This window comes from Podarcis pityusensis, assembly GCF_964106645.2.
Source record: "Podarcis pityusensis genome assembly, chromosome: 2".
NCBI classification, from domain to species: domain Eukaryota; kingdom Metazoa; phylum Chordata; class Lepidosauria; order Squamata; family Lacertidae; genus Podarcis; species Podarcis pityusensis.
In genome coordinates, this window is record NC_138029.1 from 12,026,944 (window position 1) to 12,053,418 (window position 26,475).

Genomic DNA, 26,475 nt, shown 5'->3' on the forward strand with positions numbered 1-26,475 from the left:
TGGTTAAGAAGCAGCTAACCAAATTTCAGGACTTCCATACTCCTGCATCCAAACAGAAATTCTTCTTAGCATTTCCAGTGGTCTCTATTGTAACTGGAGCTTTCCTGGGCTGCATTATTCCTAAATGAAGGAGGGGAAGGAAGCATAACTAAAGGAAATGTGCTTTGTTGCTCTCCTCAATTTTTAATAGGACTTGCAACGTTACTAACCCAGATCTTTGCATACTGGCATTGCAAAATCCCGTCTCCACTACAGTACACATTTAATAAATCCAAATTCTCAACATCTGGAGGCCTGCCTCTTGCCAGACATAGGGTGTCCCTTAGAAGAGCTGCAAAATCGCTGATCGTCCCATTTAAAACAGCCGTACAACGCAGATGAGATTGGCGATAGCAACATGCCATATTTGAGAAGAGGTAACAAAATCAGGGCAAAACACACACATGCTGTGCACCATGGAGAATTCCCTCCACAGTCTCCCTGCATAGACACTACCTGTGAATTCACATAGGAAGCTGCCTTATATCAACTCAGACCTTTGGTGCACCCAGGTCAGTATTGTCTACACTGCAGGGTTTTGGGCAGGGATGCTGTGAATTGGACCTGGGATCTTCTGCTTGCAAGATGAGCTACAGCCCTTCACATTTTAGTCATGCGGCTGTGAGCACACGCCTTGCTTGGTTTTCTTTTTCTCTTTTTGTGTGCAACCCACATCGTTTCCCCAAAGCTTGACTTTTCCACCTGAAACATAAGATCTGAGAGAATTATAGCATGTATTTACCTCAAACCTGTTAAACTATCCACATCCTCACACTTCCACAGTGGTTGTAGATCTATTATTATTATTATTATTATTATTATTATTATTATTATTCCCCCTGTCCTCAAAATGGTTGCAGGTCTTTGAGGTGGTTTCTCAAGTCTTCAAATCAGAATTGTCTGTAGTCTCAAAATTTCATTTCCTAGGACCCCCTTGGAAAAAGCCAGTTTTCTCCTTGTGGTGTACAAATACACCCCAAGACAAGTTTGATCGAAGCACAAGTACCCATTATGCCCATGTAGCAAATGTCTCCTACTTCCTGCAACTGTTTTCCTTTAGTTCATTTCCCAGTTTTATCACGAAAATGTAATGAATAAAGGCCGGTATTCCCCATTTATTACCTGGTTATTTGATCACAGGTTGACTAAACTTTCAGCACTTGAGCACTGCCTCGGAAACAGCCACAACTAAAAATGCACATTTCGGCATCAGCGGCACGTTTGGAGAGAACGCTGTGGTGTCAGCACATTCCAAGTATGCACTTTTATTTAAGAATTTCCACTGAGTTCAAATGGGTTTATTTCCAAATAGGAGTGCATAGGCTTGTGTTGCCCTGTTGGGCCTGGTGCCAGGCTCTTTTCTAGTCTCACATCTTTCTGACCCACGTAGATGCCCACACAGGCAGCTTCCATCCACCCCAATACAGTGGTACCTCGGGTTACATACGCTTCAGGTTACAGATGCTTCAGGTTACAGACTCCGCAAACCCAGAAATATTACCTCAGCTTAAGAACTTTGCTTCAGGTTGAGAACAGAAATCGTGCAGCAGCGATGTGGCCCCATTAGCTAAAGTGGTGCTTCAGGTTAAGAACAGTTTCAGGTTAAGAATGGACCTCCGGAACGTATTAAGTACTTAACCCGAGGTATAGACAACTGAGAGCACTTCCAGACAGGAACTTATTGTGAAATTAGTGCTGCTCGTGCGCCAAAGTTTTCCCACCACCCACCCAACATTATCAGAAGAAAAATGCCAGCCTGTTCTTTTTCTGCATTTAATTCTGAATTTCCCAATCTGCAGGAAACTCACTTAAGTCAAAAAATAATCCTCTGTACATCCACATTTGTTACAGGTGTGAAGGCTTATTTGCACTTCTTTTTGGGAGGCCTGTTTCCCACAAGAATGGTGAGGTTTCAGTGGGGGGGCCTCTGTTGCCGGACCACTTCTTTTATTCTCACCTGAGCAAATCCTTGCCATTTTGTTTCTGGCAGCCCAAATGAGACAAACGTACCTATATTTCTAAGGGACGCGGGTGGCGCTGTGGTCTAAATCACAGAGCCTAGGGCTTGCCGATCAGAAGGTCGATGGTTCAAATCCCTGCGATGGGGTGAGCTCCCGTTGCTCGGTCCCTGCTCCTGCCAACCTAGCAGTTCAAAAGAACCTCAAAGTGCAAGTAGATAAATAGGTACCGCTCCAGCGGAAAGGTAAACGGCGTTTCCATGCGCTGCTCTGCTTCGCCAGAAGCGGCTTAGTCATGCTGGCCACATGACCCAGAAAAACTGTCTGCGGACAAATGCCGGCTCCCTCGGCCAGTAAAGCAAGATGAGCTCTGCAACCCCAGAGTTGTCCGCGACTGGACTTAACGGTCAAGGGTCCCTTTACCTTTACCTATATTTCTATCAATTGCCACCTGCAGAAGGCACATGGGAATTTCGGCAGCCTGGTTCAAATGGTTTCTTCTTCTTCTCAAGATCTCTGCACAATGCATGTGGGGAATCAGCTGGGAAACTGGAATTGCAGTACATACTGTACATTGAAACTTAAAATGTATATATATTTACACACACACACACACACAGACACACACAGAGACACACACACACACACACACAGATATCTTCCCCGAGACCTCTTCATCAGTATTTCAATATTTAATTCCTCCTGTGTTTATATTGTTGCAGGATGGGGGAGGAGAGGAATGTGTGGCTGTGTTGTTAAGGATCACAGGGCACTAGAGGGTATGGATATTGCCACCACCCACTAAAACAAATAGCATACCCTCCAACATTTATCCAATGAAAATAGGGACATCCAATAGCAGATAAAAGGTAAAGGTAAAGGGACCCCTGACCATTAGGTCCAGTTGTGACCGACTCTGGGGTTGCAGTGCTCATTTTGCTTTATTGGCCGAGGGAGCCGGCTTACAGCTTCCGGGTCATGTGGCCAGCATGACTAAGCCACTTCTGGCGAACCAGAGCAGTGCACAGAAATGCCGTTTACCTTCACGCCAAAGCAGTACCTATTTATCTACTTGCACTCTGACGTGCTTTTGAACTGCTAGGTTGGCAGGAGCAGGGACCGAGCAACGGGAGCTCACCCCATTGCGGGGATTCGAACCGCCAACCTTCTGATTGGCAAGTCCTAGGCTCTGTGGTTTAACCCACAGCACCAGCTAAATATCTGTCTTATGCAAGACCCCGGTATTATTTCCTTTGCCTTCCCCCCAAAGAGACACCAAACAGATATTGTACCATCACCATTAACACCACCTTGCGGGGCGGGGACAACATGACACCATTTTTGTCTATTGTGAAACATGATAACTAAGGGCTGATAATATCTGTTTTTGTGCACTACTGGTGCATATATATATACAGGTGCACACACAGAGGTACAGAAATATGGGTGTACATACCTGGAACAGATAAGGGCAGTGGAGGGTGGGAAAAGAGGGAATGAGGGAAGGGAAGTAAAAATATAGCACAGAAACAGTCTGTCAGGCTCTGCCCACTGATATGTGGATGGCATAGGGCTGAATAGCAACAACTATCCAAGCACAATGTGGAAGCTAAAATGCCACACAGAGAGAGAGAGACCAAGAGAGACCTGAACAACCCTTTTGTAAAATAAAGGCCCCCCAAGTTATGGGCTATGAAGTTCACAGGGAGACAGAAACCCATTGCGAACCTCCCTGAGGGCATCCTACTGAGGCTTCAGAAACTTCTTGATTTTTCTCCTTCCAGCCAAATAGTTCTACTAAACCCAGAAAAATCTTGATTGCAACCCTGGACGGACTACCACTATTCACTACTGTTGTTTTAAACTTTTAACCACACATCGAAATCTATTTTAAAAAGCAGGTTACACTTAAATCCGCCTCTTCCTTCAAGGAGTTCAGAGTGTTTAAAGATTGGCTGGCCGTTTCTGCATCTCCAAAAAAGTGGAAATGCATCATTATAGGGTCGAGTCCAACCCCCTGCAATGCAGGACTCTCAGCTAAAGCATACTTGGCAGGTGGCCATCAAACCTCTGCTTAAAAGCCTCCAAGGAAGGAGAGTCCACGGCCTTCCAAGAGTCCTGATACTGCTATCAAGGCACACAAAGCTCATCCATCTGCCTTTGTGAATGAGCCCTGAAAGCTTTCCTCCAGGCGTTCCTGTCATATTAGGGGGAGAATTTTTTTGCAAAGTGATGAAAAAAGGCATGCACTTTGCAATTTTTCAAAATAAACTTGTTCACCGCATAAAAGGTATTTCCCTGATGGTTTGTTGTTGTTTTTTAACTTCCTAGTTTTCAAATGATTTTTGACAGATGTTTTCCTGAGTGCCTGGCGTCAAAAGAAAGCAATTTAAAACCACTGTTGTTGAGACATTTCATTCCGAATCTGCTAGACAGAGCCAGACACAGATTATGGTGATAGGTGGGTGTCCTAAGCAGCCCCCAAAATCCTGGCTAGGCCCAGGGCTGGATTTAGATTTGATGAGGCCCTAAGCTACTAAAGGTAATGGAGCCCTTTACAGTGGTACATCAGGTTAAGTACTTAATTCGTTCTGGAGGTCCGTACTTAACCTGAAACTGTTCTTAACCTGAAGCACCACTTTAGCTAATGGGGCCTCCTGCTGCCGCCGCGCCGCCAGAGCACAATTTCTGTTCTTATCCTGAAGCAAAGTTCTTAACCTGAAGCACTATTTCTGGGTTAGCAGAGTCTGTAACCTGAAGCATATGTAACCTGAAGCGTATGTAACCCGAGGTACCACTGTATATGTCCAGCTGTCCTTTGTCAACAACAAATTGTTGCTGTTTTTTGTGTTGAATATATGGTAATTTAGGGACCTAATATGGTAATTTAGGGACCTAATAGGACCTAAATATGGACCTAAACCCATTTGCACAGAACAAAATATGTATTTTATCAAAGTACATCCAGTGTTTTTCCCCTTTAATTTTTTTGGGGGGCCCCAAGAAAGTGGGGCCCTAAACTACAGTATAGCTTAATCCAGCACTGACTACGCCCATGGTTGCTCGCAATGCCTTCCTTTCTGCGCGCGCCTCCCCAACGGGCTGCAAAATTAACTTTTCGCTCCACCCCGTGGAAAGCGGGGGCGAGTGAGCGCTCGCTTAAAAGGGCAATGCCAGGCTCGCGCGGCCGAGTTGGACCGAATGGCCTTACTTCTGAGCAAAAGGCGGCAGAGTCCTGCGCCTCCTCTGGCTAAGCCGGGCCTGTCGCCGGTGGCCCTTTTAAAAGGAGCGAGAGCGCATTCGCGCGCCATTTGGAATCCGGGAGGCGCGAGGAAGTCGGCAGCGCGGACCGGGAGGCGCTGCTGCTGCTGCTCCTTCTCCTCCTCCCGGTGCAAAGTTAGGGCGGGAAACGACGCCGGTGCAGATGGAGCGGCTCGCGCGGGGCGGGTAAATATGGCGGTTTGGGGAGGCCGCGGTTCAGGTTTGCAAGGCGCATTGCTAAGCTCTTGGGGAATGCGCGCAGCCTGGCGCTACCCGGCTGCAGCCTGCTTGGCATTTGCCAGGGAACAAGTACAGTGGTACCTCGGGTTACAGACGCTTCAGGTTACAGGCTAACCCAGAAATAGGTTACAGGCTAACCCAGAAATAGTGCCTCGGGTTAAGAACTTTGCTTCAGGATGAGGTTAAGAACAGTTTCAGGTTAAGAACGGACCTCCGGAACGAATTATGTACTTAACCCGAGGTACCACTGTAATGGGATGGGGGGGGCGAGGTGTTGGCAGGCAGTGTTACAATATGGCCTTGCCCTATCCAAGATGGAAGGGTATCTCTGTCAGAACAAGTCACAACTTGTTTTGAAATGAATCCCACTGGCTTGGGTAGAACTTAGTTCCCAACAGGGTTGTTGAGATATATTTGGTCATTTTCCGTCCTCCCATTTTTCTGCAGATTCATGTTTGCGTACACATGCTTTAGATTTTAAAGGGGGAAGATAAACTAATCCAAAGCATGTTTAAGCTTCTAAATACAGTGGTACCTTGGTTTACAAACGCTTCAGGTTACAGACTCGGCTAACCCAGAAATAGTACCTCGGGTTAAGAACTTTGCTTCAGGATGAGAACAGAAATCGTGCTCTGGCAGCGTGGCGGCAGCAGGAGGACCCATTAGCTAAAGTGGTGCTTCAGGTTAAAAACAGTTTCAGGTTAAGAACAGACCTGAACGAATTAGTACTTAACCTGAGGTACCACTGTAGTATGGATGGGGGGGGGAGTCTGAGGTGTTTCTGCTGGCAACCTGAAGAAGGAGCTCAGGTTTGGGCGGAGGGTCCGGATGGGGGCATTAAGAGCACTCGGATGCCGTTGATTCTCCATAGTCATCCTTGTTGGCCTTGGCGGTGGTGAGGTTTTTTGGGGAGGTGGGAGGACCGTGGCTTTAACAGCCTGCTCTGCGTCATCTACTGTATTGGGGGCAAGAGCCCCTATTCCTGTTGTTGTTGTTTAGTCGTGTCCGCCTCTTCGTGACCCCCTGGACCAGAGCACGCCAGGCACTCCTGTCTTCCACTGCCTCCTGCAGTTTGGTCAAACTCATGTTCATAGCTTCGAGAACACTGTCCAACCATCTCGTCCTCTGTCGTCCCCTTCTCCTTGTGCCCTCCATCTTTCCCAACATCAGGGTCTTTTCCAGGGAGTCTTCTCTTCTCATGAGGTGGCCAAAGTATTGGAGCCTCAGCTTCAGGATCTGTCCTTCCAGTGAGCACTCAGGGCTGATTTCCTTCAGAATGGATCGGTTTGATCTTCTTGCAGTCCATGGGACTCACAAGAGTCTCCTCCAGCACCATAATTCAAAAGCATCAATTCTTCTGTGATCAGCCTTCTTTATGGTCCAGCTCTCACTTCCTTACATCACTACTGGGAAAACTATAGCTTTAACTGGGCCACCTCAAAACCAATCAAACTTTGTAAAGAATGTACAGTATTTCCGGCTGCAGCAAGAAAGGGGCGCTGATGTGTTGCCATGCCAAGTTCGGTGCGCCGCACAAAGGCTTGTCACTCATACTTCTGTGTTCTGTGTGTATGATTTGATTGTCTAAATTATGCCAATAAAGGCCGAATGCGTGTTCTTCTCCAAAGCTTTCACGCGAAAACACCACAGTGAGACAGCATCGGTTCTCCTTTGCGTGATGAGCTGTTTCATTAGTTGCGAAAAGCACGCTGCAGCCGGAATTTTTTTTATTTTGAACACACTTTCCACCCCTGGCAGTGATTTGTTGGTTTTGGTCACCCAAGGAATGGGGGCGTTTCTCCGCCCCCGCCCCCCCAACATAAGCAAGCATTGCGCGGACCCGGAGACGTAACGGGAGGGTTTGCGCTTGGAGATGTTATAATCTGAGGATGGAGATTTGTGAGAGAGGAGTATACTTCTCTCCAGGCATTCGCGCTAGCTGCCAATAACCCCGCGGCCGCTTAAAGCCCACCAGATTCCCCCCGGTGGGATTTCAACAAAGCTAGCCGGGTGCCGTAGCTCCTAGGATTTGCAAAGCGAGGACACGCGCGTTTTGCAGAGCCTTGCCTCTTGCAAGCCTTGCCTCCCTCTTGCAAGCCTTGCTGCAGCTGCCTGCCCGTTTCCCGCCTTCGCCCTTCCTATAGGCGCTCAGGTGGTTTTAAATTTCGCAGGAAGGCAGGACTCGCGCGCGCGTCTCCCTGGCACGGCACCGAAGGCCTCTTCCCGTGTCGAGCAACTTCCGCTTGCGCGGAGGCTGTCATTGGCGGCTGCACGGCTTTGCGAGCATCTTGAAAACGCTGGAGACGCCGGATCTCTCCACCCACCCTCCCCGCTCTCTGTTTTCGGTATTTCTTGGAGATCGTAACAACACGGGGGAGACTTCTCTTTTTAAATAGCAGTAATAATCAGGACCTCCCAGATCTTGCAAAGATTTCCTATATTCCATCTGCTCCAGATTAACGACCCCGGGTTAAATCCAGGTAAGGAAAGCACTTTTTCTGCCGCCCTTGCAAAACTTCTCGGCGTTGTTTTGTTTCGCCCTTGAGGTGGCTGCTTTTTGTGATTGCCGTGGCAAGGAATCTGATGGAAGATAAAGAGGACATTACTTGGTCACAACAACTGAAGCGGTTGCTCACCAGTTTAGTGTATCTCTGGGGTCGATCATTGGAAGTAATAAATTCATTTCAACCTGTGTGTGTGTGTGTGTCCCACCCTCCATCATTTATTTCAAACGTGTCTCCAACTCATTTGTCATTTCTCTATGTATTGCTTCTGCTGAAGGGAGACTGGTTTTTCCCAGCACTCAAAAGCAAAGTATTTGTATCTTTGGGGAAATGCAGCCTGTATTGCTAGGTGCCCACAACACCGTTAGCATTCTGTTGTTCACAGCACCCTGAATGGATTGAAGGTGCAGGAGCAGTAGGAATGCCTACGAGTATAGATGAGCAGCAGCACTACTTATAATTCTACATGTTTTGTATTTTTTTTATTGCAAGCTGCTGTGAGGACCTTGGAGTTAAAAAGTGGGGGGGGGGATATAAACAAATTATGCCATCTCTTCTTGCCTGGGCAGAGCATTAACTTTTCGTTTTTGCTCCTTTAAATTCTGAGAGTACAGTACTTGCAAAATTGTGCAATATTTGGTTGTTTTATTAAACTAGGAGTAACTGTTCGTCCTCATCTTTTTCCATCTCTTTAGCCATATAAACCTGTTCTGCTTCCATTACATTGTAACTGGCTACAGCTGTGCTACTGATGCTGACCAACACTGACACAAGTATAGAGTTAAATTTACATTATTCTTCTCTTCCCTCCCCTCCCTCAGTTTTACATTCACATCAATCCTGTGAGGTAGGTTGCACTGTGAGACTATGACTGGCCCAAGGACAGCCAGTAAACTTCATTGAGGAGTCTGCAGTCCTAATCTCCCCTACTTTGTACTACTTGGTTGTTGTTGTTTAGTCGTGTCCGACTCTTCGTGACCCCCTGGCCCAGAGCATGCCAGGCAGTCCTGTCTTCCACTGCCTCCCGCAGTTTTGTCAAACTCATGCTGGTAGCTTCGAGAACACTATCCAACCATCTCCTCCTCTGTCGTCCCCTTCTCCTTGTGCCCTCCATCTTTCCCAGCATCAGGGTCTTTTCCAGGGAGTCTTCTCTTCTCATGAGGTGGCCAATGTATTGGCGCCTCAGCTTCACGATCTGTCCTTCCAGAGAGAGAGAGAATGCCTCCACTGATTTATTTGGGAAGATTTAAAAGCTAATTCAAATAATTCTTTTAAGTAGTGTGTAAGTATAACTGACTTCAGGGGGCTTCCAAGTGTCTTTAAGGCAGCATTCCCATCCTGTGGACATTGAAGAAGTCTTGCATAGGCTAGCATTGGAGAGTGGGGGAGGCATATACTATGGTGTTTTTGTCCTCCCATTTTAAGTGATTCACTTGACTCAAGGCTCTTTTGGTACTTTTCGGTGAGTGACAGTTTTCATTATTCAACACCTTGAGAGACTGCGCAGTTAGCCCCATGTGACCTCTTCCTTGCCCTTCTCCCTCCTGCAGCCTCCCCGCACTGCTAGGTGTTCAAAAGGAACGCTGGCGTTATTATCACATGCAAGTGCCCAGCATTGCCTTCCACTCCTGTCACGTTGCTTTCCTATATTCCTTTATCGGCTGCTTTGCCCTGCTCACGTGCGCATGCCGGCTGCTCCCACCCCACCCTGCTTGCAGAAACGGAGGTGTGATGATCCAAGTAGGATTGGTTGCTGGGTTTCCCCGGCAGCAAGCAATTTGTCGCTTCTTCGCTCCCTGCTTAATTTCACGAACTTGTAAATATACGTGGCTTGCTCTGTTGCTTGCAGTTTTATTCAAACCTGTTGCTGTTTCATTCCCTCTGGGGATCTGTATGATTTGCATAGAATATTAGGTGGCATTTGCTGTCTCTTCTCCTCAGTTCACAGGCATGTGTGTGAAGAATTTGGCTGGATATGCAAATCTGTTGCTTTCCAATTTTTGATGCTCACTTGGCTGTGATGGAAGTACGCTATTTGCCCTTTCTAAAATTCGGCTCATTTGGAGAAGGAACTTCCGAGTGAACTCTTGTGCCTTGCAAGCTGATGAATCTGCACTAGCCTTTAAAAATCCTGGAGAGATTATGTGTTGTTTTTTTGGGGGGGGGGGAGGGAGGTCTGTGCCACAGCTGTACAATGCAGAGTTCTAAGCTTGCAAAAACCACTGAGTGCAACAGGAAAAATGTTTCTGTGTGCACCAGCGGTAGGGCTGGTTTTCAACATCACGATATATCACCAGCTAAACGTTGTGATAGGGATGCGGGTGGCGCTGTGGGTTAAACCACAGAGCCTAGGACTTGCCGATCAGAAGGTCGGCGGTTCGAATCCCCGCAACGGGGTGAGCTCCCGTTGCTCGGTCCCTGCTCCTGCCAACCTAGCAGTTCAAAAGCACGTCAAAGTGCAAGTAGATAAATAGGTACCGCTCTGGCAGGAAGGTAAACGGCGTTTCCGTGCGCTGCTCTGGTTTGGCAGAAGTGGCTTAGTCATGCTGGCCACATAATCCGGAAGCTGTACGCCGATTCCCTCGGCCAATAAAGCGAGATGAGCGCCGCAACCCTAGAGTCGGTCACGACTGGACCTAATGGTCAGGGGTCCCTTTACCTTTACCTTTACCTTTTTAAACGTTGTGATATATCCGTATATCACAATGTCTGACATAAGGATGGAACTATGTAGAGGTGAAAAGTAGGGCTTGGGCGTTCAACATCGTGATATATCACTAGCTAAACAGCGCGATGTAGCATCGCAATTCGCGATACATGACCAGATCAAAAGTTATGAAACCGTTACAGTGGTGCCTCGCAAGACGAAATTAATTCATTCCGCGAGTATTGTCGTCTTGCGATTTTTTTCGTCTTGCGAAGCACGGTGTCGGGAAAGTTTTGGAAAAGCTTCAAAAATCACCAAAGTCTTTAAAAACCTCAAAAAAGGCTACCACACCACGTTCTATGAGTTGCTCCTCGAAGTCAAGTCGCAACTGTATTAACGGTGTTAAGAAAAAGGAAACAAACTTGCAAGACGTTTCCGTCTTGTGAAGCAAGCCCATAGGGAAAATCGTCTTGTGAGGAAAGAGGTGGATTTGCCCTGCCAGACCTCAAACTTTATTATGAATCAGCAGCTTTTTGCTGGTTGAAAGAATGGCTGCTTCTTGAAAACACTGACATTTTGGATTTAGAAGGTTTTAACAATGTATTTGGCATGCATATCTGTGGTACGATAAGTTCAAAGCACATAAAGCATTTAAAAATCACATTGTCAGGAAAGCATTGTTCAATGTTTGGATAAGATATAAGGATTTATTGGAAAATAAAACCCCAAGGTGGCTGTCACCGATGGAAGCGAAAGCTCTGAAGAAGCTCAATATGGAGGTCAAATGGCCGAAATATTGGGAAATTTTGGAACAAGATGGAGATAGATTGAAACTGCAGAGTTTTGAAAAACTAAAAAACAAAGTGCGAAACTGGCTTCATTATTATCAGATAATGGAGGCATACAATTTGGACAAGAAAATCGGCTTCCAGGTGGAAAAATCAAAATTAGAAACAGAATTGTTAGAACCCAAAACTAAGATTTTGTCAAAGATGTATAACTTGCTGTTGAAATGGAATACTCAGGATGAAACGGTGAAATCTGCTATGATTAAATGGGCACAAGACGTTGGACATAATATTATGTTTGCTGACTGGGAACAGTTGTGGACCACAGGTATGAAATTTACGGCATGTAATGCCTTAAGAGAAAATATTACGAAAATGATATACAGGTGGTACATAACCCCAGTCAAGCTTGCAAAAATCTATCATGTGCCTGATAATAAATGTTGGAAATGTAAAGAAACTGAAGGTACATTTTTTCACCTTTGGTGGACGTGCCCAAGGATTAAGGATTAAGGCTTTCTGGGAGATGATTTATAATGAACTAAAAAAGGTATTTAAATATACCTTCTTGAAGAAACCAGAGGCCTTTCTCCTGGGCATAGTCGGCCAATTGGTGTTAAAAAAGGACAGAACTTTCTTTATGTATGCTACAACAGCAGCAAGAATACTTATTGCAAAGTATTGGAAGACACAAGACTTACCCACACTGGAGGAATGGCAGATGAAACTGATGGACTATATGGAATTGGCGGAAATGACTGGCAGAATCCGAGACCAGGGAGAAGAGTCGGTGGAAGAAGATTGGAAGAAATTTAAAGACTATTTACAGAAACATTGCAAAATTAATGAATGTTAGAATGATGTTGGATTGAAGTTAAGTGGTGTCTAGCGGTATAGGTACAAAAGAATATGGAAAAATTGGTTTTTAATATGTAAAAATTTAATCTTATAATATATCAAGATTAAAGATTAGGATTAAAAAGGAGGGAAAGGATTAAAAAGGAGGGAAAGGAATTGTCGGATTAACAAATTGAATTGGAATACAAAAGAGGGAGGTATGAGGAGGTCCGGGAAACAAGTAAACGTAAAAGAAGTGAAGAAAAGATGGAATTGTTTTTAACTGTTTTTTCTTTTTTTCTATTTTGTATTTTTTCTTTTTATTGTTAATTTTTTTTTATTAATGTGATTTTTCTTCTTTTGAAACTTTAATAAATATTACTTAAAAAAAAAAAGGAAAATCGTTTTGCGAAGCAGCTCAAAAAACAAAAAACCCTTTCGTCTAGTGAGTTTTTTGTCTTGCGAGGCATTCGTCTTGCGAGGTACCACTGTATTACACTATGGACATCAAGCTGGTTTTCGATGATATTGTATTGCCCAGCCCTAGTGTATGAATTAAAAATAGCTGGGGGAGTCTGCAGTACCCCCTTCCCCCATGCACACTGGGACTAGTCCCCCTCCATCTAGATATCTGATCACCTTGTGAGTACTGATGGAATCAAGGTAGCTCATAGTTGTCTTGTTTTTTCACATGTGAAACATGCAGGAATAGTTTGCAGAACAGTAATCTACCATAGGTTATTTGAGGAGGGCTTCAGTACATGCTGGTGATGGTTGGAAATGGGGTAAACTGCATGAATTGTGCAAAATGCTTGCAAATGGGAGAGATTCAAAGTGTCTTCGTTGGCCAGCCAGCCAGGCCCTGTAAGTTCTGCCACGCATGGGCAAAATTTGCTTTGGACACAAAAGGAAAACGTTTTTCTGGCCATCTTAACATGATGCCGTGTCTCTTCTGAAACACCTTTTGCTGATCCATCAATGTTGTGCTGGGGATGGGGCCGCTTTCTTGACCCACTTCACATTCACTGGCTTTTGTTAGCGCACAGCGGTGCGGAGAGCGGTTGAGAATGTGGCCTGTTATGCAACTCAGGTACACTTTCCCTGGTAGGCTATTGACTTTCTCATACTTCCCCAGGGGGCCAGTTTCCTTGGAAATTTGAATGAAACTAGGCCCCAGTCACCTGCGGGGAGGAGCAAGAAATCACATGTGAGCTGTGGCTCATAGGGTGCCTGAATAAGCCATGGTGTGCAGGGTTGTTTTGGATCAATGTGGTTGCATTGTAAGAACTGAGGCCAGTGAGGGCTGAAAACAGTTTTCCTAGGGATTCTCATTGTCTTCGTTTTACTCCAAATCTCAAGAAAAACCCAGGGTCCTGGTACCCCCAAAGACTTACCTGTGCACACAACAATTCTTTCTTTCCTTGTCTTAGTTTTACTTCGTTTTAACTGCAAACTCAAAGAGATAGGAAAGTTACCAGTTGTGAGCGCCATCTTTTATATAGGGCTTTATAGTGTGTACAGCAGGCCTTTGCCCCCGATGTTGTACTCCAGCTCCCATCATCATGGGCCGTTGGCTATGCTGGTTGGGACTGGTGAGGGTTGGGAGCCCAGTAACACCTCAAAGGTCACAAGTCCTCCCCATTCTCCTGGGTTTGCATTCTCCTGGTCCCAATCCCACGCTTTGCATATGATGTCCCAATCCTTAAAACAATCCCTGTATGGTAGGTTAGCGTTTTGTCCATACTGGAGATGGAGGTGAGTCACAGCTTGCCCAAATCACATAATTATAACGCAAGAATTATACAGTGGTACCTTGGGTTACAGACGCTTCAGGTTACATACGCTTCAGGTTACAGATTCCACTAACCCAGAAATAGTACCTCAGGTTAAGAACTTTTCTTCAGGATGAGAACAGAAATTGTGCTCCGGCGGCAGCGGGAGGCCCCATTAGCTAAAGTGGTGCTTCAGGTTAAGAACAGTTTCAGGTTAAGAACAGACCTCTGGAACAAATTAAGTACTTAACCCGAGGTACCACTGTATTGATATCTCCTAGTTTATATGCTGTTCTAACAGCCGAGTGTCAGAATCTCCTTTGCCACGAGTGAATTAGGGCCAATGCCTACAAACAAATGCATGGAGGACACGAAATCGCTTGCTGCACCAGTGAGCTGTTGATAAATGGTGGCTCACCCAGTGTTAGATACTCAGATGTTTAATCTAGGTGCCAGATGACTCCTTAAACCGGTGGTTTTCAACCAGTGTGCCGTAGCACCCTGGGCTGCCTTGAATGATGGTCAGGGATGCCGTAGGCAACACTGGCCTCTGTCCCTCCATCGTCTGATGCCCTCTCACATCTCTGCCTCCCAAAGGCTTGCACAGCTGTTTGTTGCAGCAGCCCTGGCTATAAGCTCCATCGGTGAATGGTGCCTCTGGGAGGGCACCTCTATTTGGGGCAGGGGCGGGCAGCTCAAAGACTGGGGCAGCAGCTACGGCTGCCCAGAGGACTCTGAAGGAGAGGGGAGAGGAGGCTGAGGGAACATTCCACAAGGAAGGGTGTTCAAAAAAAGGATGAGAGGTTGCCAGCTCTGCAGGCAAGGGGAGACACAACTGGGCTCCTGAGCCACACAAGGGTGCCTCAGAAAGAATATAGTTGGTTAAGGGAGCCATGAACTCAAAAAGGTTGAAAACCTCTGCCTTAACCAAGGTTGCAGTCACCAGAACAGAATGTCTATTTGCCATTTTGGGGCAAGACTGCTCTAAAGTCTTTATTTTTCAACTGATGGACGGACTGACTGACTGATTCTCAGTTAAACATCTGGCTAGTTCAGATGACAACCTTGAAAGCTAGGCTAAGAACTTTGAGAACTTAAAAGAAGAAAAGTGACTTGATTCAAGGATATATATTGGCTTATTCCAAGCTCTTTTTTCTCAATGGTGACTACTCCTGCTCAGGCGGCACAGAAAAAGCAATTAGGTCCCAGAAATACTTTCCGATTGTGCAGATAAAATATGAGTGATAGAATTCTATAGGATGGGGGTATTAGTGTGTGGAAAACGGTCCAGATCCAATGATCCCCAGGCATGCACCTCCAGATAGTGTTGTCAGGCACCATCCTGGTACCCAGGCATTTTCACTTGATCGCAAGTGGCTGAAAGCCAGGTGCAAAATGCGCCTAGCGTCTGGCTAATTTTGAACATTGCACACCTGATCTGGTTAACGCTGAATTTTGTAGTGGTTCAAAGAGATCTACCTGCTGCTGCTCATGTTCATGTTATCACACAGAGTAGCTGCAGCAAAATGAAGTGGCCACTGTGGAGATTCTGGTTCCAAGATGCATCATCTTTTGGTTTTGAAATGGAGGAGGTGGCAAGGTTCAAGCCTGACTGGGAGCCATGCTGAATAACCTCAGATGGTGGGTGCGACTGATCTTCAGTGGAAGATCTGCACTCCCCTGCGGGCATCTCCTTGCATAATTACGGTTGCTTCACATGTTCCAGGATTAAGCCCTGGGTTTCAGAGTAGGTTTTAAGGCAGAGCCTGACTCGGAGCACTGGGCCTAGACCCATAGGAAGAGAAGGATTCAGTGTTAACAGGCCATTTAGAGTGTTTTAGCAAGGCCTGCTCAGCCATTAGGCAGGGTGCAGCTGCTGCCTCAGGCAGCAGAAGCCCCTGAAGCAGTGCCCCCACGGCCGCCCTGCCTGTACCGCTGCCAGCGACGGAGAAGCAGCGCCAACATCTGCGCCAGTTTCGGGTGAGGTCACATCCATTTGGGGTGAGAGCTAACCCCAAATCAGCACGATCTCGCCTGAAATCGACACGGATGCAGCACAGCTGTTGCGGCAAGCAGTAGCGGCGACAGGTCTGGTGGCAGCAGTGTTAGAAACTCAGAGATGTAATCTTTGTTGTTGTTGTTGTTTAGTCGTTTAGTCGCGTCCGACTCTTCGTGACCCCATGGACCAGAGCACGCCAGGCACTCCTGTCTTCCACTGCCTCCCGCAGTTTGGTCAAACTCATTCGAGAACACTGTCCAACCATCTCGTCTTCTGTCATCCCCTTCTCCTTGTGCCCTCAATCTTTCCCAACATCAGGGTCTTTTCCAGGGAGTCTTCTCTTCTCATGAGGTGGCCAAAGTATTGGAGCCTCTGCTTCAGGATCTGTCCTTTCAGTGAGCACTCAGGGCTGATTTCCTTAAGAATGAATCGGTTGGATCTTCTTGCAGTCCATGGGACTCTAAAGAGTCTCCTCCAGCACCATAATTCAAAAGCATCAATTCTTCGGCGATATAGATACAAGCTAGGCGCCAATTGTCTCCTTAAACCAGGGTTATAGTTGGCTAAACAGGCTGCCTAGTTGCCATTTTTGGGGCCGGACGGTTCAAAAAGTTGTATTTTTCAGTACGACTTTTAGGTTCCTGAAATTCATTCCGATGGTGCCGATAAAATATACCCGATAGAGTTCTACAGGATGTGGTTGCTAGTGTGTGAAAACAGTCAAGATTCAAGGACCCCTCAGGCTCGCACCTCGAGATGGTGGAGACCTCAGGTGCCATCTTGGCGCCTGGGCATCTTCACCTGGTCGCAAGTGGCCAATAGCCAGGTACAAAGTGTGCTTGGCGCCTGGGTAATTTCGAACAGTGGTCAGCCTGCCCCTACAGTGCTGGTCTTACTTGCCAATTCTCCATAACGAGACTTCAAGCTGCTGCTTGCCAGAGGTTGTGCTAAGATGTCAAAATCCCAATCTTCCCCCACTGAATATTGCATCCACCTAGCCAAGATACCCCAGAGGTATTTGAGCATGAGTCTTAAGTTACCGTATTTTTTGCTCTATAAGACTCACTTTTTCCCTCCTAAAAAGTAAGGGGAAATGTGTGTGCATCTTATGGAGCGAATGCAGGCTGCGCAGCTATCCCAGAAGCCAGAACAGCAAGAGGGATTGCTGCTTTCACTGCGCAGTGATCCCTCTTGCTGTTCTGGCTTCTGAGATTCAGAATATGTTTTTTTTTCTTGTTTTCCTCCTCCAAAAACTAGGTGCGTCTTGTGGTCTGGTGCGTCTTATAGAGCGAAAGATACGGTATGTGGTTGCAGAAGAGGTTTGGGCTCCCAAACATTTCTCCTCAACTTGCACACACAGACATACGCATCCTCCCTGCTGCATAGTGACCTGGGCTATCGTGACATCCTAGAGTCTGGAAAGTAGGTTAGAATTCTGCAGCGCTTTGTGTAAGTGGGCCAGTTACACAAACCAGGTTACGTCCTGTCATTTTGAAATCAGTGTGAACTCCAGTAGTGGTGGATTGGGGTGGGTTAAGAAGGGGTTGCCTTGTCGAGAAGTGAGTGGAGAAAACGCAACTCCTTTTCCTACTCCTCTTTAGCAACCCAAAGTTTTGCCAGTTGTCTGCAGTCTTCTAGTTCCCAGCAGCTTCTCTCTTTCCCTCTCGTCTTAAAAGCTCCAGGAATTTTGGAAGCAGTCCATCTGCATGCGCCTGAGGAGTTTGCGTGCATGAAGCCCCAGGAACCGGAAGGTTCTGCTGGTAAAATAAACTTACACAGGAGTAACGTGAGAAATCCCTTCTCTGCTTTCTGATCTGTAGGCCAGGAAAGGAGTTTTATCTGTCCTCCCTCTCATGATATTCTTCATGGTTCTTTAAGGCTGTGGCAGTTCTGTTATATCTCTGCTTCAATAGCCTTGGCTATTGGAAAAGCTGAGGTTCAGGGCATGGGTAGGCGATAGCAGAAGCGTTTCTGAAGATCTATAGTCAATTTGCATGGAAATCTTAGTTTGCTGTAGAGAAGACCTGTGCAACAGCTCTACCTGTTTTAGAATGCTTTAGCTTCTGAGCAAAGGGTCTGCGGATTTTGGCTGAGATTTATAGCCAAGCATTGTTTCCGGCGAAGTTCCACTTTTTCACTTGTTGACCTGCAGAGACAAGGTAAGTCTCTTTTGCATTCCCTGGCAGGTGACAAGTAGCGCGTTTACGGCAACCTTTCTTGTCCATCCCATGACGCTGGTTGGTGCTGTGTCCCAGCAAACTAACTTAAATGTCCGTTCACCTGCTGGTGGTAATATTTGAGGATCGCAGCTTCTGAAGTTTGCTAATTGCATGGGAGAGGGGGGCAGGGAGCTGCAATTAGCTAATTTGTGGGGTAATAAAGGGATGCGGGTGGCGCTGTGGGTTAAACCACAGAGCCTAGGGCTTGCTGATCAGAAGGTTGGCGGTTCGAATCCCCGTGACAGGGTGAGCTCCCATTGCTCGGTCCCTGCTCCTGCCAATCTAGCAGTTTGAAACCACGTCAAAGTGCTAGTAGATAAATAGGTACCACTCCGGCGGGAAGGTAAACGGCGTTTCCGTGCGCTGCTTGGTTGTGTGACTACTGCAGTTGGGAGACTTAGGCTCTTGAGAGCATCCCTTTAAAAAAAAAAGCTGTGTGGATAAACATGAGTTCACATTGTCACTTAAGATCAGGCATAGGCAAACTCCAGCCCTCCAAATGTTTGGGACTACAATTCCCATCATCCCTGACCACTGGTCCTGTTAGCTAGGGATGATGGGAATTGTAGTCCCAAACATCTAGAGAGCCAGAGTTTGCCTATGCCTGCTTAAGATGGTTCTTCTGTGCATCCCAGGCAATGAATTTGTATCTCAGTTGGGAGACTATAGGAGAGTCTGTTGTATTAATTTTTTGTAGCCAACATGTATTTATATAGAGAATAACATGTTGCAGAATACGCTTGCGAAAAACCGTCAGGGCAGTCCCTCTGACTTTCAACACTGCCCTCAGTAATTTCTTGGGCCACACAGAAAGTGGCATGTGCTGTAAAATGTTTATCAACATCTGGGGAGGTGAGAGGGAGTGTATGAGAACTATGTGGTACTTTATTTCCTTTCTACAGATTTTGAGATAATGGCAAGAGTTGGTACCAGCTTTTCTTGCTTGCTGAAGCCAGACATGCTGTACATGATTTTATTTTTTGCATTTTCATTCTATGTTTCTCCCCTCAATGTGCCATATATGTTTTATCCCCATCCTCAGTTAATTCCCACAACAACCGATGTAGGTTAGGCTGAGAAGCAGCAACAGAGTGGAGATTTGAACTCTAGCCTCGAAGCCCAGAGCCTATTAGAACAACAATGAGCAGAAAAAGGAGGGGTCATCAAGGAGGACTGCGCTTCAAAATATTAAAATTGAGAACAATGTGGGAAAAGCCCCCTGCGTGATAATAGAAATAAGGAATGGTCAAATAAAACAAGATAGTGAGTTATACCAGCGACTGACTGATCGCAAGAGGAGATTGTTAATATCAGGATTGGAAAATTGTGAAGTAATAAAGAAGATAGCAGAAAGATAAAGGATGGGCATTTGGCTTTTGAAATCCAGAACATGGGAAGTCCCACTGAAATTAATTAATTTGGATTATATAATTGGCTATATTGTTTTTTGTATGTGGAAAGATTTGGTTTGAATTTGTTAATAATATGAATGTTTTTTTAATTGGAAAATGAATAAAAATTATTTACAAAAAAGAGGAAAAAAAGAACCCTAGCCTTGTGAGGTTCTTTTTTTTTAAGAATACATTTTTATTAATTTTTAACATATTAATTAACATTCATACAACAGAACTTCACATCTTACACAATATTTGTTGGACTTCCGTCAATGCCTCTGATGATTTTCCGCTCTTATCACTTATGCATTTCTTAATTTCATATTACCTTTAATTATCTTTAACTAATAATTATCCTCAATGTCTTTTTTTGCAGTATTTCAAATAATCCACCTTGCAAACCTACTTGCGTAATCTGTCCATCACAATTACTTTTCAAATGCAGTAGTCTGTAAATTTCTGGTCCTGCAGGTTTCGAAGCGTTCCTGTTAGTTTATCTAATTCTGCATAGTCCATCAATTTCATTCTCCATTCTTCTTTCGTTGGTAATTCTTCTTGCTTCCAGTTTTGTGCCAAAGCCTTGTGAGGTTCTAGTCCGACACAGTAACCCCTGGCAAGCCAGTGCCTGGATTTCTGCAGGCAGCAAAAGCCATTTTGTTTTACTGTGAAAATCTCTGAAATGAGAAGTAATCGACTATAGAATAACAAAAATTTAAAAAAAAACTAGAATTAAACAAAAACTTAACAAGATGCCGGCTACAAAGCTCGTTTCACTGAACTAATCAGTTTCCTCAGAAGGAAATAAAGAAATTATAAGATTTTAAGTGATATCAAACAAGCTCTGGAGCAGGGCTAGAAATGCTTCCTCGAGTTTACAAAAAAGGTATGAAAACCTCAGTGACAAGTTTTAAACATAGCCCTATTTAACTTGTTTGAGTCTCTGCTTTGTGAATGACCCGGCACCTCGGTGGCTTAATGTTGCTTTCGTTATCCGCAGGCTCCCTTCTTTCACTTAGGCTGAGATTTATGGACTTGTACATGATGAATTGCGAACTCTTGGCGACGTGCAGCGCCCTGGGCTTCTTGGAAGGGGACACCTACCACAAAGAGCCGGATTGCTTAGGTGAGAGACCCCAGGGGGTAGCAGGTGTATATTGGAGGTTTAAAGGGGGGGGTGCGGTATGCCTGTCACAAACAGACTCATTAATGGAGCCAGTTGATATGGGGATGTGGAGGGGGGATGCATTTTAGGGAAGCGTGTGATTTTTATACACTTAGAAAAACCGATCCGTCATAAGAGCACAAGACTCTTAATCTCAAGGTTGTGGGTTCAAGCCACCTTGGGCAAAAGATTCCTGCATTGCATAAGAAGTAATCATAATAATAATAATAATGTTGTAATTTATATCCTGCCCGTCTGGCTGGGTTTCCCCAGCCACTCTTTGCAGCTTGCGGCATATACAGGTGAAACTCGGAAAATTAGAATATCGTGGAAAAGTTCATTTATTTCAGTAATTCAACTTAAAAGGTGAAATTAATATTTGAGATAGACTCATGACTCGCAAAGCAAGATATGTCAAGCCTTTATTTGTTATAATTGTGATGTTATAATTGTGGCTATTAAACAATAAATAACAATGATATATGTGTGTGTGTTTTAGTACCTCATGTTACATATACTTCAGGTTACATATGCTTCAGGTTACAGACTCCGCTAACCCAGAAATAGTACCTCGGGTTAAGAACTTTGCTTCAGGATGAGAACAGAAATCGTGCTCTGGCGGCGCGGCGGCAGCAGGAGGCCCCATTAGCTAAAGTGGTGCTTCAGGTTAAGAACAGTTTCAGGTTAAGTACAAACCTCCGGAACGAATTAAGTACTTAACCTGAGGTACCACTGTATTGTCAAGATAATCAGGGGTTTCTGTTTTCTCCGTTTTTAAAAAGGGCTTCTTCTTTTTGCAGCAATAATATAACTTCTTGTATAACCTTGCTTAATTTTTAAGTGGTGGGACAGGAATTCCATGTGCTTTTTTGTTTCACATCCTTTCCATTGTTGCTCCCACATAACCCTTCTCTCCCTGCCCATCTCTCCGTGTTCAGAGAGTGTGAAAGACTTGATCCGCTACCTGCGCCACGAAGATGAGACGAGGGATATTCGGCAACAGCTGGGGGCGGCGCAGATTCTGCAAAATGACCTGATCCCTATCATCGTCCAATACCCTCAAGACAAACAGCTCTTTGATGCTGTTATCAGGTAACCCGCGTGGGTGAGGGATGACTTGCTTGGCTCCTGTAGGTTTAATAAAACCCATACATTAATATTATAATAATCAGGAGCTCACCAAGTTAATAGCTAAATATCGTCGAAACACATTGCAGACGTCTGATCTCCCTGGAGACCTAGAGATGTAATGTTAGACTTCTTTGCTTCTTACATTTGACAAATGTTTTCTGTCACTGGGAAGGCGGTAATTCTGTATTGATTTGCTATGGATGTTTGTATGCGATGCCAATAAAAGGTTTGATGAAGGAATTAATATTATTCATGTATGTACAATGTTCCCTGACAGCGCTTTGATGAGAGACAGGACTAATAACCCATTTCAGTCCAAAGCCTTAATTGTGAAGAAGTCGGAGGTCATGGTGTAAGGGTATACAATGCATAAATGAAATTGGGATACAGTCATACCTTGGATTAAAGTAGCTTCGGGATGAGTATTTTCGGGTTGCACACTGCGGCGACCCAGAAGTAATGGAGTGCGTTACTTCCGGGTTTTGCCGCTCGCGCATGCGCAGATGGTCAAAATGATGTCATGCGCGGAAGCGGTGAATCGCAACCCACAGACACGGGTTGTGTTCGCTTCAGGATGCGAACGGGGCTCCGGAACGGATCCCATTCACATCCAGAGGTACCACTGTATATCTAAGGAGTGACCCTTTATAAGGAGATACAAAAATACTCTGAAAAAAGGAATGCCTGCAAAAATTGTGACAGGAACTTTGATAATGTTCCCAGCTTTCTTTAATTTTGATCTGCTTCATCTGTCGTGGAGCTATGGCCCGATGGCAAACCACCACTCTCTGATCTGGATTGGGCCTGTATAATTTGTGGCCCGCAAAGCTGAATGCAGCCTCCTAGGGACACAATAAAGGGAAGAGTGACATTCAACCAAGTTTTATTCAGAATTAAAATGAACTTGGTCGTATTGATTCATTTCATTGGCTCTGCTCTGAGTAAGACTTGGTTGAATGCCACCTAGAGTTTCTTAAGATGAGTGTTCCTCCTGAGAGAGCCCTTTCTCTTGTGGCCATATACCTAGAATCATAGAATTGTAGAGTTGGAACCCAAGGGTCATCTAGTCCAACCCCCTGCGATGCAGGAATCTCACCTAGACCTTCCCATTTAAAAACCTCCAAGGCGGAGAGTCCACCATCTCCCAAGGGAGTCCATTGCACTGTCAAACAGAGCTTACCGTCAGAAAGTTCTTCCTGGTGTTTATACATAATCCCCTCACTTGTAACGTGAATCCATTGGTTTGAGTCCTACCCTCGAGAGCAGGAGAAAACAAGCTTGCTCCATCTTTCATGTGACAGCCCTTTAGATATTTGAAGATGGCGATCATATCACCTCTAGGTCACCTCTTCTCCAGACTAAACATACCCGGCTTCCTTAGCTGTTCCTCATAAGGCTTGGTTTCCAGACCTTTGGTTGCCCTCTGAAAGCAGGATCCTGAACGTGGCTTTGCTTAATGATCAGAAGAGATGGGCCTGTTTTTTTCCTACTATGAGAAAAGGTGCTTCTTTGTAATGCACTCTATAATTTTAAGACTTAAAATGAGCCCCAAAGACTGTATCATCTGCTGGTTTTAAACCTGGCTCCAGAAAGCCTCAGGTAAAATAAATTTCAGTTCTTCCTCCTTATTTCTCACATTTGCTCTCCTTGAACAGAGCAGGCCAGCCGGTGGAATCTCTAGTTTTATCACTGGCAGCCTTAAGCAGAGAACCACTAGTCCCATCAAGGCTGTCGCTCGCTTAGGACTCCGTGAAGCTATTTCACAATAATTGTTGGAGCCTCTTATTTTGTTTTCTTTTTCTCCTAGGTTAATGGTAAACTTAACCCAGCCAGCTGTCCTCTGCTTTGGCAAACTCCCCCAAGAAGCCAGCTTCCGACACCATTTCCTGCAAATTGTCTCTTATCTGCAGGCTTACAAAGAAGTGAGTGGTTCGTACTGGTGTCGCTCATCTTCCAGTTCTTCCTGGGATCCATGTGGGACTGCCTTGTGTTTCTTGAGCAGCACTACATTTTTATTAATAAGAAATACATTGGAAAACAAAAGAGAAACAACTGCTATCAGTGCTTGATTTATAGCGTAGAATGCAACTGCTTTATACCTTGGTTTACGAACTTAATCCATTCCGGAAGTCCGTTCTTAAACCAAAGCATTCTTAAACCAAGGTGTGGTTTCCCATAGCAGCGGGGGGCTTAATTTACAAATGGAACACACTCAACAGGAAGTGGAACATGTTCTGCTTCCAAGGCAAAAGTTCACAAAACAAAACACCTACTTCCGGGTTTGCAGTGTTCTTAATCCAAGTTGTTCATAAACTAAGCTGTTCTTAAACCAAGGTGCCACTGTAATATGATCACAGGACACCCAGAAAGCATTAAACAATGCAGCTACATAAGAACGTGAATAATTCCCCAAATATGAACAAGTCTTTGCTAGCACTGTGTGATTCGGGATTACAACTGGGTTTGCCCCCAGTATCACTGGATGCTCTTCCTCTTATCTATCCATATTCTGCAACAACAACAGAAATACCGTATTTTTCACTCCATAAGATGCACTTTTTTTGTCCAGAGGCAAAAAGCAGATCATGCTTTTTTTTTTTTTGAAAGAGAAGACTAAAGCAATAAGGAGAGAAATTAGAAGAAAAGGAGGAGCAAAAAACTGCTCCAGCTAAGGAAAAGACACTAAGGCAAACAAGAGGGAAGGGAGTGTTGAAAGGAAACAGTGGATCGGTGGGATCGGAAGAGAGATAAGGGACGCTAGCGGAGGCTGTCTGGGAGGGGGGAGGTAAAAGCCCAAGGATCCTCAGGATTTTTACATTGGGTCACCCCAAATTCACCATCAGATCACATAGTGTGTCCATGGCTAAAGCCTGCACCAAAAAAATCACTCACCCACTGTTGCTTGGGGCCGCTATGACACAAAAACGTTACAAAGCATGGATCTGTTGGCTATTTGCAGTTTAGTAGCGCTGCAGAGAGCTTGCTGGGGAGACCATGCATTAAAAAGGGACTCAAAAAGTACTTAAACAAGGTTTTAATAAGAAAAACAAAAACTCCATTTACATTAAATACATCAACAACCATGACCCAACCACCAACCCATCCCCCAGGGTAATGGGAGAGCTAGGTGCTGCTCCTTATATACTACACCCAATTGCTGACACAGCTTAATCAATACAACTCAGCAGCACCTGCGGTGTTTCACAGCTGTAAACCTGGCTCTCGTTATCTTGCTCTGGCCCCTTAAAGACATACACATCGGGTGGAACAATGATGAACCTTTACATTTAAAGAAACCATTCAACAGGATCCACATGGATCCTCAGGATTTTTGCATTGGGTCACCCCAAATTCACCATCAGATTACATGTCTGTGGCCACAGCATGAACCACAAAAATCATACATCCACTGTTTCGTTCAGAATATTCTTTTTCTTGTTTTCATCCTCTAAAAACTAGGTGCGTCTTCCAGTCGGGTGCGTCTTGCGGAGCGAAAAATATGCCATGCTACACTATACTACACCGGAACATTTAAATGTTTCTTTGATTGCCCTTGAACCTTCCTGCCGTGCTTGTCATCCTCTCCTTCCACACCCTCCGACAACCACTCCTCTAGGGGTGTTGTAAACAAAAATTGCCCTTTTCCCTTATGGGGTATCCAAGAGCCCATATAGAGTCCTTACATAGGTTCCCTATTGGTAGGAGAGAATAACAGAGGCCAACCAGAGAATATTGAGAAGCAAAGCAGCTAGTAAGCTTGATCTTTATTGATCTGTTGCAACAGGGTGCTCCCCTCACCCGCAGGATAGGAGGAGGAACCCCGAAAAATGGCGTGCAAGGCCTTATAAAGACTTTTGAAATTCCCACCCTGTAGATCAGGACCACCCCCAGAAACATCATATATACATCACAGAAGGGGTGTAACCTAAGACCACCTCTCAGATACATCGTACCTACATCACAGAAAAGGCGGTCTAAAACAGAAATTTGAATATTGTTTTTTTCTTGTTGTTTATCTCCTGTCTGGCACGTTACTTGATTGGATTGCCTGGGGAGCCTGGCCAGTCTTTTGTAGTGATAAATACTTAGTTCCTGGGCCAGGTCAAAAGCTCCCACCCTATTCAAACACAGACATACCCTTAAGACAGGATTTGTGAAGGAAAAGACAGTAGGGAGGCTTTTCCACTTTGACCTTGCAGAGAAAACATTTGTTCAGTTTGGGAATCAAAATGGTTCCAAGTCGGTCTTCCTGTGCTGATCTATGTACGTGCTTGGTTGGTACGCTTATGAACATTACCATATATCTAAGGCCATAAAATTCCTATCACAGGGGAGACTAACACGCTTCCTTCCCCACCTTGTAGGCATTTGCCAACGAGAAGATCTTTGGGGTACTGAGTGAAAAACTATATGACCTGCTGCAACTGGTGAGTAGTACCGTTTTGGTCACAGAAGCGGCGCTTTGTGGGGAATCCACTCCCCAAGTGCAGGGAGCCAGAAGGGATTTAGGGAAAGGATGTGGAA

At 45.1% G+C, this 26,475-nt stretch overlaps 1 protein-coding gene across 2 annotated transcripts in view; it reads left to right on the forward strand.

The window, feature by feature from the left end:
* The first annotated feature begins 5,309 nt into the window (after window positions 1–5,309).
* The window catches only part of TIMELESS (timeless circadian regulator), a 63,621-nt gene continuing 42,455 nt past the window's right edge, over window positions 5,310–26,475 (forward strand). The window contains exons 1-5 of one of the 2 annotated variants that reach the window (XM_080994407.1): window positions 5,310–5,444; window positions 20,656–20,781; window positions 21,759–21,912; window positions 23,759–23,873; window positions 26,316–26,378. In XM_080994407.1, the coding sequence (XP_080850533.1) occupies window positions 20,685–20,781; window positions 21,759–21,912; window positions 23,759–23,873; window positions 26,316–26,378 (429 nt within the window). In that variant the 5' untranslated portion in view covers window positions 5,310–5,444; window positions 20,656–20,684. Of the gene's footprint in view, window positions 5,445–7,691; window positions 7,979–20,655; window positions 20,782–21,758; window positions 21,913–23,758; window positions 23,874–26,315; window positions 26,379–26,475 lie in introns of those variants that run through there. The other variant, XM_080994408.1, reaches the window with a different exon arrangement.